The sequence below is a fragment of the Nelumbo nucifera genome, chromosome 3, assembly GCF_055504915.1.
Source record: "Nelumbo nucifera cultivar China Antique chromosome 3, China Antique-T2T, whole genome shotgun sequence".
NCBI lineage: Eukaryota > Viridiplantae > Streptophyta > Magnoliopsida > Proteales > Nelumbonaceae > Nelumbo > Nelumbo nucifera.
The window spans coordinates 94,082,080-94,101,133 of record NC_142651.1 but is presented as its reverse complement, the minus strand read 5'-3'; the positions used below and the strand labels follow the sequence as shown (position 1 = coordinate 94,101,133).

At 38.2% G+C, this 19,054-nt stretch overlaps 1 protein-coding gene across 1 annotated transcript; it reads left to right on the top strand.

Moving 5' to 3' along the window:
* Window positions 1–10,155: 10,155 nt before the first annotated feature.
* BEH4 (BES1/BZR1 homolog 4) lies at window positions 10,156–15,017 on the top strand. Its single transcript, XM_010243860.3, has 3 exons — window positions 10,156–11,137; window positions 13,751–14,514; window positions 14,606–15,017. The coding sequence occupies exons 1-3, from the start codon at window positions 10,922–10,924 to the stop codon at window positions 14,607–14,609; spliced, it is 984 nt and encodes a 327-aa protein (XP_010242162.1). The 5' UTR covers window positions 10,156–10,921; the 3' UTR covers window positions 14,610–15,017.
* Window positions 15,018–19,054: the final 4,037 nt, after the last annotated feature.

The window sequence follows — 19,054 nt, the reverse complement described above, 5'->3', positions numbered from 1 at the left end:
ATGACAGCGTTTCACCGAAAGAAGTGAATATCTTGGCTTTTCTGACCTTGAAAATATTATGTAATTATGATTGTTTTCACTTTACTCATGACATAATGAATCAACCCAACTTTCAAATCTTCAATTATTTTTTATTATTTATGGGGTCTACTCTCTACTGCAAAGGTCCAAAGTTCAAAACTTCAAATCAAATGATCCCTCGACGTGGAACAAGTATATGCAGACATGCTGTCTTGTTAAGAAAGAGTCCAGTTGGCCAGTTTTTATTTTGTTTTGTTTTTTTTTTTTCGAGAAAGAATAATAAGCCATGGTTTTGGTTAGAGACACACCCACCCTCAACTCAGGTGGTCACTATTAGGGGTGTCAATGGATCGGTTTTCGGTTGGATTCCGTCCAAATCAAAATCTATTTGGACAGATTGGACGAACCAATAAGACATTGAATTTGGATGGACTGAACAGACCAATATGACATATTGGATTGGACTTGGTCCATGCATAATGAATTTATATTGGATTGAGTCAATATCTGGTCCATTGATAGAAAATAAGGACATAGGTGTCAACGGACCAGGTTTGAGTTGAAATCAATTTAAATTAACAGGAATTTGAACAGATTGGACAATTTTTGGATCGGTCCAAAATATTCATAGTGTAAATGTACACCTTCCAAACTAAGCTTAGGATTTTTTTCAAGAAAATTCATTTTGAATGTTAAACAATATTATTCCCACCCTCTCCCGAATTTTGAAAAAGAAAATTAAAAAAAATGGTAAGCATTAGGTTCGAAGTATTGATACACCGCTTCTGCCATGGGGAGTGTATTGATATATTAAACCTCCCCTTCCTCCATAAGGATTTCTTAGCAACTCATATACCTGGATAAGTAATACCCTCCTAAGATTTGGGTAAATCGTTTTTCCATCCGTGTGAAAATATTCTAACACATGATGGGATAACACTGTCCTTTCAAAAATGATGCTATTATGGATAAAATGGTCATTGTATAACTTTATTTGGGAAACAAAAATGGTCATTTTCTAACACTGGTAAGTGCACTTATCCTAGCAAATGTTTCCCAAGAAATATTTTCCCGAGCAAACGCATTTATCTAGGTAAATGACTTACCATTTAATGAACGAGGCCTAAATGGTTAGTAAGGTAAATGCCAAAGGTAAAATTACCAAATTGCCCATTCAGTATTCTATGCGCTAATAGTAACAATGATGAGAATTAGGAAAGCCCTAATATAAAACACCAATGCTTTCGAATTGTCATTGACTCAGAGGGTCAGACCATTTGGCTCAAAAGTCATCCAGGTAACTGGTTCTATTTCACCCTTAACCCATTCCTGGTCCAAAATCGTTAACTTAGTCAAATAACCGTTGACCCATACGATCCAACAATTGATCCAGACAATGGTTCGCAGTTTAATAAAAATGCATAGGAGATTGAGAGATGGGAAAGGATTGAGACAAGAACGATCTTAGATTTGAGATCACTAAGATCCCAGAAACACATACACACACACACACAGCAGAAAACAAGATTGCAAAGGTCAGAGAGAAATCAGATCTCAGATCTGAGACCTACATTTTTGTCACTATCACCATTGTCATCACCGATGAATGTAGGATCCTCCTCCTCATCTTTCTTCCCTCCTTCCCTCCCTTTTTCTCCTTTCTCTCCTTCCTTCCTTTCTTTCTTTCCTTCTTTCCTTCTCTCTTTCTTTCTTTCTCAGCCAACGTCCACATATCTCTCTTTTCTCATAAAGGTGCATTTGGAAACGATGCAAATGGAGTGTAAATCCCGATTCAGGGTAAATTTGCACTTTGTTTCACTTTTGCCTGTGCATATTTACATTGATAATAAGATGTAAAAGTACATCAATAAAAAAGAAGTAAATTTTCTTTCAAGTAGGCTTTTGATAAAAAAAAAAAGCATATGCTTTATTGGAATTCATGTTTGCATCCATTACAGCTAAAAGTATGTTTGGTTAGATGGTAAATTTGTCAGTGCAAAACTAACCCAATTTTGTAATTTATATGAACCGTTTTATACTCTACATATTTGAATTCTCACTTATTTGCATCATTTCCAAATGCAGCCTAAAAGACTAAAAGAGTAACAATATTTGCCCTAATATTCCACTCTAATAAAACTGTTTGAACTGTTCAACCTGAGCGGTCGAACTGCTGCCTTGAAAACCAGTGGCCACAACGGTTCCATTTCTAGGTCAGTTTTTAGAACCTTGTAAAACACAACATGTAAAGATCAACTGCTATTTTAAGCTCCTATTCGCCAACACACATAAAAGGGCATAAGTCGTTATCAGCCTTTGTTGAGAGAAACATGGAAGAGCTAATATTTTAGAAAAACTAATTCAAAAGGACAAAATGATCTTAAAGATGACATGAAGATGGATCCATGTAGTTAACTCATGAAAGGACCAAGTATTAAAATCTAAAAATACTAAGAGAGGGTCTTGGTTGCAAAACAAAGTTCGGGTGGTTAAGTGTCACGATTAGGGATGCAAATAGATCGGATTGGATTTGAAACAGGGTATATTCGAATATGATTTGACACTGTTCATGTCGGATACGATCAAATCTAATAGGACTCGATTTGAATTCGAATCCTATCAGTAAGTTAGATCTTTGGATTTGATCCAATCCGATTTATTCTTTAAAAATTAATAAATTATTAAAAGAAAATAAGATATACTAATTTAAATAAAATACAAGTATTTTTTTAATTATTTTTATCATATATATACATATTTTTATAAAAAATAAATAATATAATAAATATATAACATATATCAAATTGAATCTTCTCAAATCAAATAAAGATAATCCGAACAGAATGATCCGAATTCGACCAAATAAAATCGGATCTCTTATCATTATCCGATCCATTTGCACCCCTTAATCCTAATCACGATCTCCCAAGTAGAGTGTGGGTGTGTATAATTTATCCTCTAAAATATGAAGCAAGCGACAAGGGCTTTGGGTCTTCCCACAGAATAAAATATTTTATATATGAAATAAGGCTGCTTTGGCCCTTGCCTTTGCCGACAAGCACACAAAATGGTGAAGTGGGTTCCCAATAATGACCTGCTAACAAATACCATCTAACACGGCATTGGTCAAGATCTACAGGACTCAGCCACGTGTCACCATCTGGTGGTTAAACTATTCTTGACTTTGCCACTCCTTGCCTTTGTTTGCACGGGGGTTGCATCATCCCACGTGGGGTTTTATCTGGATAATGGAGTTCAGATTTTCTTCCAATGTGAGGCTTCAATCTTTTGTCTTAGGAGATAATTAAGTAGAAGAATATGAGGGTGTGCATGAGTAGAACATAAACAATGGACATTGAAAAATTATTATAATAATACAAGAGAAATATAGAAAGAGATGTTGGTTTGGCCTCATGTGGAAGAGTGGGACTCCTTTCTTTGACTTTTCAAAGGAGAAAAATGCCTCCATCATCATCATCATCATGCATGCCCTAAATATTATTGTGGTTTCATGGTGAAAGGTTTTAACCTTCAACTAAGATGGTAGGTTGATTTGAGGGTCACTACTCTAATACTCTTCATCTGTTTTCCTGGGCTCCAGTAGTTGAACCATCCAAACTTGCATCGGGCCCTGTGCTTTTTGGACTGCTTAGACTCTAAGAATCGGCCCAAAAGGGTGCCCTCACAAGTATCAGCTGGGCTGCTATTTATCCTCATTAGTTACAGGCAAGAATACTGAAGTCGCGTACTGCTCATGCTCAGTAGATTTCAACTTCCCTTTTGATGGGTCCCAACATGGAGATCCACTGGCCCAAACATCAGCTTGAAAGACAACTGCAAATTTGTAACTGTATTTTTGTTCTATGCAAATTTGTAACTGTGTAGGAAATTTCTACAATTTTTTTTTTTAATTTAGACAATAATTAACATCAAATTTCCTCTAATTGGGTTTGACTTAGCCAAAATTTGTTGGGGTGTTAGGAAATTGTTTGATGTTTCATGGCATTTGCATGTGATCATCTCTGAGATGGAGTCATTACAAGGAAATTTGAAATACTTGCAACTATGAAAGACCTAGAACTTTCAACCTTTCCACTTGGGGGGCTTACAGAATTCAACCCTATGACCTCAAAGAGCAGATGGTGACATATCTTCTAACCTGAAGATAATTGGGCCTTGTGAAATATGGGTAGGTCACCTCCTCAGTCCTCAGTCACAAAACTAAGAAATTATATTAACCATATCTTCTACATGTCTAATGTGAATGGCTAAGAAAAATTAGGGTTTGAGAAGCCAAAGACTAAAAACAATGCAGAAGAGGTTTGACGCATTGATTAAGAGTTATTATAAACAATGCCTGGCACATTATAATACAACCTTTAATCACAAAACAGTTACATGTTAATCAAGCCATTTTCAGATAATAAATCCCTAAAGGTAAACGGTAAACCCTGTTATATATTAACAAAAAAGTACACTTCATAATTCAAACTCAGACCAGAAAGCTGTTTGGGTCATAGTTTTACTAATTAACTGGATAGATCGTTCAAGCCATTACTGGTTCACCGGTTCAACTATTGGGTTCGATCTGGTTGGAGTCTGAAAACAATGCTTTATTGTTTATGTACTCCATTCGGTATTAGCCATTAGGGGTCCATTTGGTTTTCAGTCGGAATTAGAATGGTCTATTCCCCCTCCCTATTGGGTTCATCGGAATTGGAATACCAAAATCTGCTGGAAAGGAATTCTTATTCCCAAATCAACCTGTTCAAAACCTGGGTTTAGTCCAAGATTTGTCTCTTTATTAACAGAAAATGTCTTTAAACCCAAACATAGGTCTTATATAAAACCCACAACCCAGTTTGGACATACTGCATGTATTTAATAAACTAATATATATTATATATAATATTATCGGGATGGATTCGGGCTCGATCTTGTTTGAGAAAGCCTGATAAAGAACAAACAGGTCATGCTAAGCAAACCCGTTGAGCCATCAGGTCTATTCCCTCAGAAATTGCCATTTCACCAAGCCACTCAACACAGTTGTTGAATTCCGATTTTATTTCCATGTTCGGACAAACCAAACGGACCCTGAGCTTCTTCCATGTCCAAGTCGGGTCAGATTGGCTAATGGCGATTCTTGAGTTTGAATGTTGTATGTTGCATTGTCATGTTTACTTACATCAGGGAATGGACTGTTATGCATGTGATGATGGGACATGAACATACGATGATGTTAATTGTTGGAGACAACAAAAATGTCAGTAAACAACGAGTTTATGCAACTCTTGAAAACTTCGCTCCACCAGGTATGAATGTAGTATTGTTTTCCATCTCGTGGTTGAAGTAATTGTTGCCTTCGATCAACTTAACTACGAACAGTGCATGTGCGAGACCCATGAAATGTTCCAGATCTATGATGTATGATAAAGCTTCACAAGATTGGTGAAATGGACGGTTAAGATACATCAACGTATCCACGTCGAAAGGCGACGTCATTGCTCACCAGTGACAGCCAGACACATACATGACACGACACATGACACACACGATGCCCTAGCAACCAAACAGACGAAAGTACCCTCGTTGTTCTTTGAACAGAGCCAAGCAATTCAGGTCTATTTTCGTAAAAAGGGAACAAGGCAATAAATGGAGGCCATTCTCGTCATTTCAGCTCCTCTCTTTTATTGATTTATTCCATTACCCCATTTTTTTTCGTTTTAATCCTTTTTATAATGTCCACTTGCTGTGCCTCGTGGGTGGCGGGCATATCGGGCTGCATGTGACCCCACCGCTCAGCCAAGGAGGTCATGGCCATGGTCCCCACATTCACACCTTCTCTCTCCCTCTACACACACTGTCCGTCCCTATCACACTTAACACCACCCGATCCGCCCTCTCTCTCTCCTCTCACCTCCCGGCTCCGGCTTCTTCCTTTCTCTTTCAGCCTCTGAACCCCGTAATCCATGCCGCGTAAACGACCAAGACTCTCAAAAGAAAAGAAGAAAAAGACACCAAACGCAAGGAAGCAAAGTCACGCTCGGATTTCAAAACACTATTCAATTCACTTAAGCGCTGACCGGTCTCACGTCCGCTCTGCACGTGCAAAGTCTTTAGACAACTCTCTCTCTCTCTTAAGTCTCAAGTCTTTAACTCTTAAATGGTCTGAAACTCTGATGAGTCCGCACTCCGCCGGATTATCGTGCGCCCGCGCCGTCCCGAAGCTGGAGTGTAATGGGCCCCACAACGGCCCAACAACAAAATCCACAATCACTGAAGGCCGTACACGTGCAACCCCCAGTTGACACGTATGAGTTGGGACTGGGCCCTGATTGTTGGATGGTTGTGGGTGATTGGTAATAAACACACTTTATTCAGGGGGGAGTGCGTTGATGGCCAAGTGGCAGGCTGCATTGGATACCCACTCCACAGTCCACACCACTCCAACGTTGCTTCTGGGTTGCCAATTTGCCATTAGGGTGAGTCGGAGCATATCTCTCTCCCGCCATGATTCAACCAATCTCCTGTGATAATGGCGACAAAATTAATGATTCCCCTTTTTTGTTCAATTTTTACCCCTGCATTTACCTCAAATTTACTTCACAACAACACTGTACAGTTGTTAGCTTGTAATAAGATGTTTTTAGGGACAATTACTATAATGTAAAATTTTATAAACACAGCACCATTGATTAGTGTTTTTTTTTTTCTTTGTTTCTAAGAAATGTTACATTGCAAATGATAAAAATAATATGAAAATATTTTCCATTTAATTAATATTCATTTGATTGGGATCTATGCGAATAATGTATGCTTTGTAAAACATTAATATCAGATCACCAAAAAGAAAATATGTATCAGAAACCAAAGATTAAGGAGGTGATGCACAACATTGAATGTTTTTTGTTGTCATTTGTTTTTTGAAATTGTCACATTATTCAAAGAAAAACAAAAATGCATTCTTAAACTGTATTTTTGTTTTGAGAAACAAAACCAAACCATTCATGTTTTTGAAATCATCAAAATGATGGTTTTTTAAATGAAAACAAATTTTATGATACGCCTATTTATTTTAATTATGGAACATCATATTAACTCACCTATTTTTCATCTAGAAATTCACACAAAAGGACACCCCAATGTGTTTTTGGTTTTAATTTGAAGTGGAAAATAAAAAAACAATGTATTTTTAATTGTGGTGTGTCCTGTGTCCCCTAATATATATATATTCTTTTCATAACAGGATTGACTGCCCTATATTTATAAGGATCGCCCCAAGTGAGACGTTTGTTCTTTGAAACTGACAGGAGAGGGGAGTGGAAGGAGGGTGATTCACATTGAAGAACAAATCCTAATGTGATGCATCAATTTGGCCTTCAATGACGTTGATAGAATTGTAACTAATCAGTAGGTATTCTTCCATTTAAAAATGTCGGAATGCATATAAGTGTTTGACGACAAAGTTCCACATTGGAAATAAATGAAAGATACAGGGATTAGTGTACAACCTAATGGTCTAAGTTTTTTGTTTGAAGGTGAAGTCTAATTTTTGTATAAATTTCTATTCGAGTATGAATGAACTATTCAGTATTTTATCACTCCCTTCGTTGCAGAATATTGGTACTAGCACTAAAATTAAGTTTAGTTGGATGGGAATTTTGTAGAATGCACATAATGATTCCCATGGTTTTGCTTATTTCCAAGGTTTAACAATTAGTAGGAATGGCAATTTCTATGGATGATTATTTATATGCTCCTGGTTAAGTGTGTCACTTAGGGATGGTAATTTTTACCCTATCCGGTGGGTACTTGCCTTTACTATCCCCGACAGGATGGGGTTCTTTTGTTTAAATGATAGGTTTTGGGGTGGGTATGGTTTTGGGATTCTATAACCCGTAAGGGTACAAGTAAGGTAAGGTATTAGACTAAACTTGACCCTCATCAACCCGTATATTGTTGGAAAGCATATAAATTTTATGTATTAGGTGTTGGATTTAATAATATTTTGAATTTTATGTAAAGGATAATTGATAATTTATGGATTTTTTGCATTTCTTAATCAAATCATTAGAAATCTTGATGTTTATTTGTGTTATTTTACTTATTTATTGCTTATATATGACAATAAATAATAGAAAATTAGATTCAGGTTTTAAACCCAACCCGCTCCTACCCTTGAATGCGGGGAGGGTTTGGATTCTCAAAATCTAACCCGTTACAGGTTTTGGGGCAGGTACGGGTTGAGAGGTGGGTAGAATCTATAATTTACAAAACCCTCCCCAAACCCACCCCATTGTCATCCCTAGTGGCGCTTGATGCACGTTAAACTTTCCAAAAATCAACTAGGTTGCAAATGGATCGGATTTAATCCAATTCAAATTCAATTTGTATAGTAGATTCAGATAATGATCAATTTAATATTTGATTCAAATTTGGATATTTCTTGAATCTTGAGATTTGGTGTCTATATAAAATTTATTTTCTTATATGCTTTTTATATGTTTTTGTTTTTATTTTTAATTTTATAAATTTATTTTAATTTTGTATAAATTTACTAGCATTTCAGTCAAATCGGGTTTGGATTGAATATCTAAATATTTATATATATATTTTTAAAGATAGAATATCTATGTATTTGACATCAATGGCGTTTTTTCCAAGGCGATTACTCCATGTTAAAGCCATGTAAGCATTTTTTTGGGAGAATGACGGTTCAGCCCAGGGTTACTGTTGGGGTAGGTGCCAGCTCGGAAATGATGCCAATTCATGGTGGGCATTGATGCATAGAGTGTGGATTGTTGACATTTTGAATGTTTATAATTCTGAAGTGGAAATCAAAAATCTGCATTGGGCATGTCCGTACTATTCGTTTTTTTCCTCTCCTCTACCTTTCCAAGTGTTTTTTAAGTGTCCCCAAATATTTTCATATAACACTCATACATTGAGTAGCTTTCTAAGAAAACATCAAATTAGTGTTTTCTTGTATGTCAAATTAACGTTTTTTGGGGTTTTTATAGTTCAGTCCACCCTTAGGGTGGAACTAAGATTTATAGGGGTAGACTGAATTTTGCTTGTGGATTGATGCCAAATTCACGAACAGGATGAGGTTTATAAAGGGTGGGCTACTAATAGACTAGGCGGGGGCTTCAATTCAGATTTCTGAGGCGGATTGCAGTTTTTGTATACGTGGTGCCTAATTTTGCTAACAGACATCAAAACAACATAACATTAAGACTGTATTTGGAAACAATGCAAATGGAGTGTAAATCCAGATTTAAGATAAATTTGTACTCTGATTTACTTTTGCATGTACTTGGCAACATTACATTTATGCATTGACAAATGACAGACTAATGCATACATCAATAAAAAAAGAAGTAAATTTGCATTCAAGTGGACTTTTGATAAAAAAAAACGCATATGCTTTATTGGAATTTATGTTTGCATCCATTAGAGTCAAAAGTCTGTTTGGTAAGAAGGTAAATTTATCGTGCAAAACTAACCCAATTTTGCAATTTATATGAACAATTTTACATTCTACATATTTATATTCACATTATTTGCATTGTTTCCAAATGTACCCTAAAGGTTGGTTATTTTTTTTTTAATTTTGAGAAGAAAAAATTGATTAACAGAATTTTATTTTTCATTAATCAAAGAAACCCATATTCTTTTTGTCTATGTAATTTTTTTCCATGGTTATACCATGTTTTCCCACACCAAGGAAAAGTTAAAAATAGATGAGAGAAAATTGATCCTTTTAATAATCTAAATGTTTGATGGGAAATACTTAGCTGTAGAAGCCTAAAAAAATATGCCGAAAACCTGGAGAATTAACTGAAAAGGGTGGATTGAAACCAAACATGGCCTGTGAAATGTGAATCAAAACTACAATCCTTGTTTTGCATATTCATTATACATTCACCCCTGCCCTATCCTCAACACGGCCCCCTAATCCTGTATCTGTGAATCCACCACTTTTTCAGCGGATTGGGTGTGGATATATTCGGTTAGGGCTGACCCAATTTACACCTAAGCCTTAGCAACCCTACCCAATTTTTGCGGCTTCTGCGGCTGTGCTGTGCGAGATCATGAGATGACATAATAATGAAATTGTCTTCCATTTTCCGTATACTTACAGAGGGAGAGATAATCAATTCCAAACCCAGGCTTCTATTTTCAATTCCCATTTTGCCCTCTCTCTCTCACACTCCCCTTGATCTGTTATTCTCCTTCGGAAGTTCGGAGTCCGGACGCAATTACGCAAATCATCATCTTTCCCTCTTCACACTTTTTTTGGGGTGGGTAAAGGACACAGTGGCACTTGCGTAATTTATGTCAGAGTACAAGGGCATTACAAACCAACCCAGGTATTTAGCTCGCCGTTCCGCAAACTCCTCATTTATTCGTTACATGGTCTCTACGAACTTTTTGGGGTTTCTGGTTTTTAATGAGAAGCCCTCCCATCTGGTTTTACGAGCGGTTTTTCAAGCATTTTCACGAGTTCGATACGGTCTCTTGGTAGGCTTTTTTCTTCTCCTACCGAAGCTAGAGGATCTATTCCTTGTTTCACTGGGTTGGATCTGGTTTTCCGAGCAGTCTTTTAGATTCTAGGCTTCTATCTAGGGGGTAGTCCGATCTCCGATTTCCCGGTGGTTTCTGTCAAGTCAAATTGAAGTTCGGGCTGTTTCGTATCAGGATTCGGTGGCTGATCTGATTCTGCAAGCGGATTGAGTAGTATCTGCTTCGATTTCTTGGCCGGAGATGGCTTTTCGGGTGTTTTTATCTCTTCCGAGCTGGTGAAGAGAGAGGCTTAACGATTTAAGGCATTTGTTTGGGTTGTTCTATTTCTCTTTGGTTGTTTTTTTGGGGGGAGATTGGAGATTAGCTTTACGGTATGACGTCGGGAACGAGGCTTCCGACATGGAAGGAGAGGGAGAATAACAAGAGAAGGGAGAGAAGAAGGCGGGCGATCGCCGCGAAGATCTTCGCGGGTCTACGAATGTACGGAAATTACAAGCTTCCGAAGCATTGCGACAACAACGAGGTCCTGAAAGCGCTCTGCAACGAAGCCGGATGGACCGTCGAAGAAGACGGTACCACTTACAGAAAGGTAAGCAAGAAAATTCTTCCTCGCATAATCTATTTTTCTACTCACTTCTCTCACCTAGTGGTATCTGGTTTCACCCGGCGCATGTTAATGTCGCATTTTGTGAGTGATCGATACTATTCTGCGCCGGTTGGTTGCAGAGAAGATATCTGCCTAGGATGTGTCTTTTTTTCTGTCTTAATTTTATGAACTTCCAACTCTGAAACAGAACTGAAGTCCATTGACTTCATTCAATGATTGACCCCATTGAAATCGGTTTAGCTTCTTTTATCGTCACTAAAATCTGTTAACGAGCGCGGATGCCGGTGGATTATTAGCTAAACCGCCGGTCAGGTTAAATGAGCTCCGTACCTTGGTTGGAGCCAAGAAAGCGCTCACGCACCTATGTGCTCTTTCATTCTTCTTTCGTAGGATAGAACTGCTAGAACAGATCCTTTTGCAGCGTTGCCTACCGGCGCACGTTAGATCAGTTCCAGGGGGTGCCTTTTTTTTCCTGGGCGCGTGAAGCATAAAGATTCTCTGCTAGTCTACACGATGACTGTAAATCTGAAGCACTGCAAGCCTGAAATCATATAGGAGGCCATGTTCCGACAGTGCCCCTCTCATTTCTCAATAGTCGAGCTCTTTCCCAAAATTCCCCGCAAAATCCAGAAATCCGGATTTTAAGAGGGGTAATTTTGCCATTTTGGGCACCATCTCCCTTTGGTAGATTCAATGTAGCCTCTTTTGTGTTGTCTTTCTTTATTGTAAGCTGTGGCCAGTCCTCTTTTTGCCCTCCTCTGAGCTCCGCTCTTCTTTTGGAGCGTCCAACTTCCGATCAAAAATACCACTATACCAGTTCTCGTGAAAGCCGAGGGTAATTCCGGAATTGGGTTTCACTTTTCCATGTTACCTAAGTTACCCCTTACTTTAACGTCAGAATTTGTGTATTCATGTTAGGTCATTTTGGTCAATTTGTTTTGCCGGGGCCTTCTGAGCATATGAGCTTGATGGCCAAAGCGAATACTTTAGTGGTTTTTAATGTGCGAGATTCCCGGATGCTATATTTTCCCACGAAAGGTAGCCGCAGCCAGCATAGTTTTGGGGGTTTGAGCTGTGTTTCTTTATTGCAAAATTTTACGTTAGAATATTGGAGAAGAGATCTCAAAATCTCGAACCTATGGATCCCCTTTTCGTTTTTCCTCCATTTAGGCACACACCACATACCTTGCCGTTTGTGGTTCTGAACGCCAGACCAATCAAGGGATTACGCGTCGTAAAGAATACGTTCGTTGATATTTGTGTACCATCTCACTTTAAACTTTAGAATTACGTAATTATCCATAGAGTTGGCTTTAGATATGGGCTTGTTTGAAGGAATAAAATGTCTGATCCAGGGTTAAGTTTCTCCCCGGAATTTTTCCTCATTCGAACACCTGATAGCTTTATGGATCTGTACTTGTCTCCTTTGCTTGGACCTGAGTAGGCAGGAGAATCTGTTGTTTGGTTATAATGGTATCTCCAAATTGAGAGTTTTGCAGCCTTCTTGGTTTGATTTACATTAGTGTGATGAGTGTTTTTTTTTTTTCTCTTTTTTTTTTCAGGTATGAATATGATTGGTATAAAATTTGAAATTTGGATTTACCCATGTCTCAAATAAAACTGGGCCTTCTTTGTCATTGGATTAGTTTCAGTTCATGCCTCCATACTCTTTTGGTATTTCTAAGAAGAAAAATGCATAAGGAATTAAGGACTCTCTGAATTGGAGCTAGAGCTTGGTTAGCTTTATGTTTATAGATGTTTAGTTGTTATAATCATTGGGTTACTACCAGTCCAAGTCGTGTGGTCCTGTCTCTCCAATTGGAGGTTTCTGATCAATGAATTTGGATCCCGTTGAAATTTAATGCTTAATTGAATCAGAATTTGGGCTTTATAGGCTTTGGAAGGAGTACAAATACAAAAATGCTGAGTGCAAAAGCTTGTATTTTGTATTATTTTATATATATTTGTACTGTACATATTTGTATATGTACCCCTTCCAAACTGAGAACTAGACTTAGTTCGGAAAGAGTACAAATACATGTATAGTACAAATAGATGCAAAATACAAAGTTTTGCACTCTACATATGTGTATTTGTACTCCTTCCAAACTGAGCCCGAGGTTCATTGGTGCCTTTAACTGTTTTGGCCTTTTGTAAGAACCTAGTTTTCCTACCCAAAACATCAAATCCGATTGAAATAGAATGTATGTCTTCAAACAAGGTCAATCATGATTTATAAGGGTAAATTTTGGGGTAAGGGTGAAAGAAAAATGTATACACACCCAATAACATCGAGAGTCCATGATTATAGCCTGATGCTAGCAGATCAAGCATGCAGAGGATGCATGGATCCAGTGGGGAATGCTTTGTCCCGCATTTCATGATAATCTAATTAGGACATGACAGCAACCTCTTTTTCTGAGCTTTATTGTGCTTGGTACTCCATGACAAAGTGAAAGCTGCAAAATGCTCATGTTACGTCCTAATTGTGTTACTTGCAAACTTTTGCAAGACACTTTCATATTGTCAAACCTTCAAGTCATTAACCTTTGTTATTTTTGCCTAATAAATTCTCTTATCGTTTAAATTTTGCAGGGATGCAAGCCTGTGGAGCGCATGGATGTAGTTGGTGGGTCTGCTTCCGCAAGCCCATGTTCTTCATACCAGCCAAGCCCATGTGCATCATACAACCCTAGCCCAGCAACATCTTCCTTCCCAAGCCCAGCTTCATCGTCTTATGCTGCCAATGCTAATGCAAATGGTGATGGCAATTCCCTGATCCCTTGGCTGAAAAATCTCTCATCTGTATCATCCTCTGCCTCCTCAAAGCTACCCCACCATCTCTATATCACTGGTGGTTCCATAAGTGCTCCTGTAACCCCTCCACTGAGCTCCCCAACTGCCCGTACCCCACGAATCAAGACCGACTGGGATGATCCTACTGCTGGTCCTACCTGGCCCGGACAGCACTACTCCTTCCTACCTTCCTCCACTCCACCAAGCCCTGGGCGTCAAATTGTCTCGGACTCGGGATGGCTTGCCGGTATCCGTATCCCCCAAGGTGGGCCATCCTCTCCTACATTCAGCCTTGTCTCATCAAACCCATTTGGATTCAAGGAAGAGGTCTTAGCTGGTGGAGGGTCTCGAATGTGGACACCTGGTCAAAGCGGGACATGCTCACCAGCAGTTGCGGGGGGCTCCGACCAGACTGCAGACGTTCCAATGTCAGATCGCATCTCAGATGAATTTGCATTTGGTAGCAATGCAACAGGACTGGTGAAGCCATGGGAAGGAGAGAGGATCCACGAGGAGTGCGGATCAGATGACCTTGAACTCACCCTTGGCACTTCTAGGACCAGGTGCATTAATACTAGATTGTAGTTGAATGGGAAGCCCCGTGTGCCTGCTGTCTTTCTTTCTAATTAATTTGGTTTTGTTGTGGTCTTGCAGATAGAGAAGCGTGGAGAGAAAGGGCGAAAGATGTTTATGGTCTCTTGCTTTTAGCTTCTTCATCCTTTGTGAAAAAACCAGTGGCTTGTTATTTCAAAGACCATTGAACCTTAATCTTGGTGTTACTGGTGAGAAGGTGTTGATTAAAAAGAATGTTCGTCCGTGAATCAGAGCTCGGTTTTGGACGGGAAAGGGAATGGTAGGGGGTGTGTAGGGGAGTAGTGAAACTAAGGAAAAAGATACAGGGTTCCTTTCTATTTTTTGTCTTTTTAAATTATATATTGTTCAAGGTGGTGGGGGTGGGATCGTAGGGTTCACGTTCACCCCTTCTTTGTTTTCTTTTTCATTTGTTTCTTTCTTTTATTGTATTCAAAGTTTGAACCCACTAATATATGGATGCTGATTTGGTCTCTCTTGACTCGTCAGTTTTTTTTTTTTTGGCCATCCAGAGCAATGTTTGATTGTGGAGGAGATGGGACGAATTAAATCTTTGCATTTGGATAAAGAACTTACTTCAATCTCTATTTGGAATCTTGGGGTGATATTGTTGTTTAGCATGGAATTGGTGTCTTTTATTATTTTGGCAGTCTCTTACTCTTCTCTTGTTCTCTTTTTCATTATCAATCGATACATTTATTGAGATAAGGTTTCATAAACAGTTTAATAGCATTTTACAAGCTTATCTTAACATCCATTACACTCTTGAGTAAAAAAACAAGAAGGAAATCTGTGACGGATATTTTACTAAATAATTTCGAATCTGAGAGGTCCCCTCATCAATCATCATGAGCTGCTTTTGCCTTTGCGATTGTGATCTGGTTAATGGGCTTAATGCCCATCCCCCACCTGATATCGCCATGATTCCCATCTGGAGAAGTATTATAGTTTGAGAAGTGCTCCCTCACGAGTCACGTGAACGGCCCCCTGGTACTCAGAATGATTTGGATTGGAAACGTTTGTAAAGACAGAGCCTGTTTTTGGTCAGATGAAATTTATCACTCGAGTTGGTGGATAGGCTCCGGTATGGTTGGGTTTGGGGATCCCCCCCCCCCCCCAAAAAAAAAAAAAGTTTGACCGAGTTTGTCTCTATGGGAAGGGAAGCGACCCCCACGGCCCCACCCAAGGAGGGGCCAAAAGTGGACCCCCGACTTTTTTTCTGGGTCCCAACCAGAAGGCCCAGAATGTTGTATTGTGTGGCACATGATCTCTTAAAGCAAATGTATGACTTTTGACTTTTTTTTTTGGCTCATACTCGTCATGAGGGAAGGTAGGGAAAGAGTAGAAATAAAAGAAACAAAACAACCATTCTCACCGTTAAATGTTGATTTTACTGTCCACGACAAAGCAAACGGGCCCTACCAATGGCCAGCATAGCTCCTGATCCTCTTTCAAGTTGATGAGATGGGGACCTTCCTCTACTTTTGCAGTATTCTTTTTATGATTCCATCCAAGATAATGCTCCAAAACGTACACCAACCTGCATCCCAAAATTCCCATGAAGTTTTCCTGTTTTCCACTCTCAGATTACAGGAATTCCTTTAGTTTTTTTTTTTTCATTTTCAAGCAAGAATTTCTTTCTGTTATTTTCTTGGTTTTCTAGATTACAGGGAAATGCTTGTTTGCTGTTCTATCATATATTCGATTGGAACTTTCCACTCTCAGATTACAGGATTTTTTTAGTTTTTTTTTTCATTTTCAAATAATAATTTCTTTCTCTTTATTTTCTTGGTTTTCTAGATTACAGGGAAATGCTCGTTTGCTGTTTTATCATATATTCGATTGGAATTATTGAGTTTGCTTCCAGTCCTATGGAGGCAGGATTCAGGAGTCACCTATTCTGTTTTGCATATATATATGAAAGAATTTTATTTTGCAATTACAACAGAGTTGTATAAAAGAAGAGAAATTAGGGTTTTTAATTAATGGAACTAATCAAAATGGTGCCCTAGCCTTGTGCATTCAAAATGGGTTTCAAAGACTACCATATTCTAATTACTAAACGAAGCCAATTGTCATTTGAGCTTCCAAAATCCAAATGGACCCTCATGGATTATGATTGCAATTGACATTTGTTTTCTTGTAAAAAGCGACCAGGGGGCCCACTACACATGTTTCCCACATCAGATGATCGGGCCCACCAGTCAACTCGCCTGAAAATCAGGCCCACTGTTTGTCTTTTTTTATTTTTCTTTTTTCACTGCAAATATTGGAAGGATGGAGAATTTTTTTTTCTCTGCTAAAGAGTCTTGGAGTTTTCTCAAAAGGAAATGCATAAATCAGGCGATTGAAAGTGATCAAATCATGCTAGTTTTTAGCCGGAGGTCCAGGCTTTGGTGTGACCCATCGAATAGCAAGTTCCTATCTTTTGAATTGAATGTTTGTAGTGAGTTATGAAGAGTAAGGCCCCAAGGCAAAAACCATACCTACTAGTCCTGTCTCCCCGTATCTGAGACAGTCCCTTGTCTTTTATCTTAGCTAAGGGAATATATTCTTCCTTTTCAGGTGGACAAAAAACCCTAGAAACCAAAGAAGCGTTTCATTGGTATAACTAAGTGCATAAGAGGAAGAGCGTTGATGATGTGAAATAAGTTTGAAAATCAATCCAGTGTGATGACAAGAGAAAAGGGTTTCTAAAAATGGGGTTCTTAGGGCTCTTCCTCCTTTGGATAGCCACATGGGGTCCTGCTGTTGCCAAATTCAACAATTAATCAGCTGAGGGACCCTCTAGAACATGGTTGACAGTGCATTTACTTCCAAAGCCCATTTCATTTCATTTCCACCCTTGGTCTGTCTTTAGAGCATGAAAATTTATTTTTTTTAATACCCCGAAAATTCTTTTTTTAATAAATCTAAAATGATGTTGTTAGACATATTTAATTATTTTTATTTAGGATTTGAATATGATGCCAGAAAAACAACGATACTAGAAAAACTTACAACCAATCAATCAGCATCATAAAAGTAGTAATCAATCAAGTGGATTTTCATCAAATTTATTGGAGTTGTGATTGGTCAAAACCTCTTAGGTATCATGTCTTTCTAGTATCATAGATTTTCTCATTTATTTATTATTTTTCTATTTTTTATGTTTTATTTTTGTTTTTTTGGGGGGGGTGGGGATGTTGGGTGTTTCACTTTGGAGCTACTTGAGTCCAAATTGATGAGTTGAGACTAATTGAGCTTCCTTGTGGTCTAAAATGCCTTTTGCTATGCAATGTGTCTGGCAAACACCAATCCCACCAAAATATCTCTCTTTCAGAATATAGAAAACGGAGACTCTGCTACCCAGAGACCTTGAGGCAGTCAAATTCTAGATGGTGAATTCCTCCTCTAGGGAGGATGTATTCTGGAAGGCATGCTTTGCTCATACAGTGTTGGCTTGACCATGTAACCGTTGATCAGAGTACCCTACTCTGGTCTGGTCAGCAGACCAGGATAGTCACTTTGGTCAACGGTTTAGAGGATCCAAACTCCATATAACGTTCAAAGTAAGAACCATACGACTCTGCCTGAGAGTCTGAGACAAAGGGGGTAGCTTTTGTTAAAGGGTGAGACTTTGAGACCCTTCTTTTGTCACACCCAGAGAAAAAGAAAAGAAAAAAAGACGGAATCCCTTGATATAAACAAAAGATCCTAATCACTTATTTTAATTTTTCTCACCTCACCTAAAACCATATATTTGTTTTAAATAAGATTCAAAATATCTCAATGTATCAATTTTTCAATCCACCTAAACCTTATTTATCAAGAATTAGGCCCCGTTTTACAATTCATCTATTCCAACTGTTTGGTTGGGTGGAATTAGAATTCCGTTTTCATTTCTACTGAAATAGCATTCCCCATTTGAGAGAGGGAATGACTATTCCCCGTCTTTCCCTTAGAAATGAAATCCCATTTTTGCTGATTTTAATTCCTATTTTCATTCTTATTTGAACCAAACAGACTATGAGAATGAATCAATTCTAATTCCGATTTCAGAAGATTTCGATTCCAATTCCGACTGCAAACCAAACAGACTCTTACAACCATTCAATTCTGCATAGATTTTCTTCTATTTCTCATTCTACTCTATAAAAAACAAAACCCATCTTATCTTACAGTTTTAATTTCAGTAATATGTCTTTGTTACACAAAACCCAAGAAGAATATATCCGGTTTATCTACCGAAACTGGTATTCTCTGCAATCTCTTTCTTCTGATCAGAGATGATCAGAGATAGGGACAATTACAAAGAGAAGTATCCTTTATCTTTACATTATTCATAGCAAAAAAAAGTATATTTCTTTATAGAAGTATAGTATTTAAGACTGTATGACCATGGAAATAGAGATTCCAGCCATGATTTCTCTTCCCCAACTTGTCATAGGCCAGGTATTAGTTACTGAATTACTGAATTGCAGTTGAATGTGTTAGTTAGGTACCTAACCTAGTGGCCCTCTCACCATCCTC

Excerpts from the sequence above, each read along its gene's own strand:
- BEH4 (XM_010243860.3), top strand. The coding sequence starts at position 10,922 with ATGACGTCGGGAACGAGGCTTCCGACATGGAAGGAGAGGGAGAATAAC. Across the intron at positions 11,138-13,750 it reads ACGGTACCACTTACAGAAAG|GGATGCAAGCCTGTGGAGCG; the intron begins GTAAGCAAGAAA and ends TAAATTTTGCAG.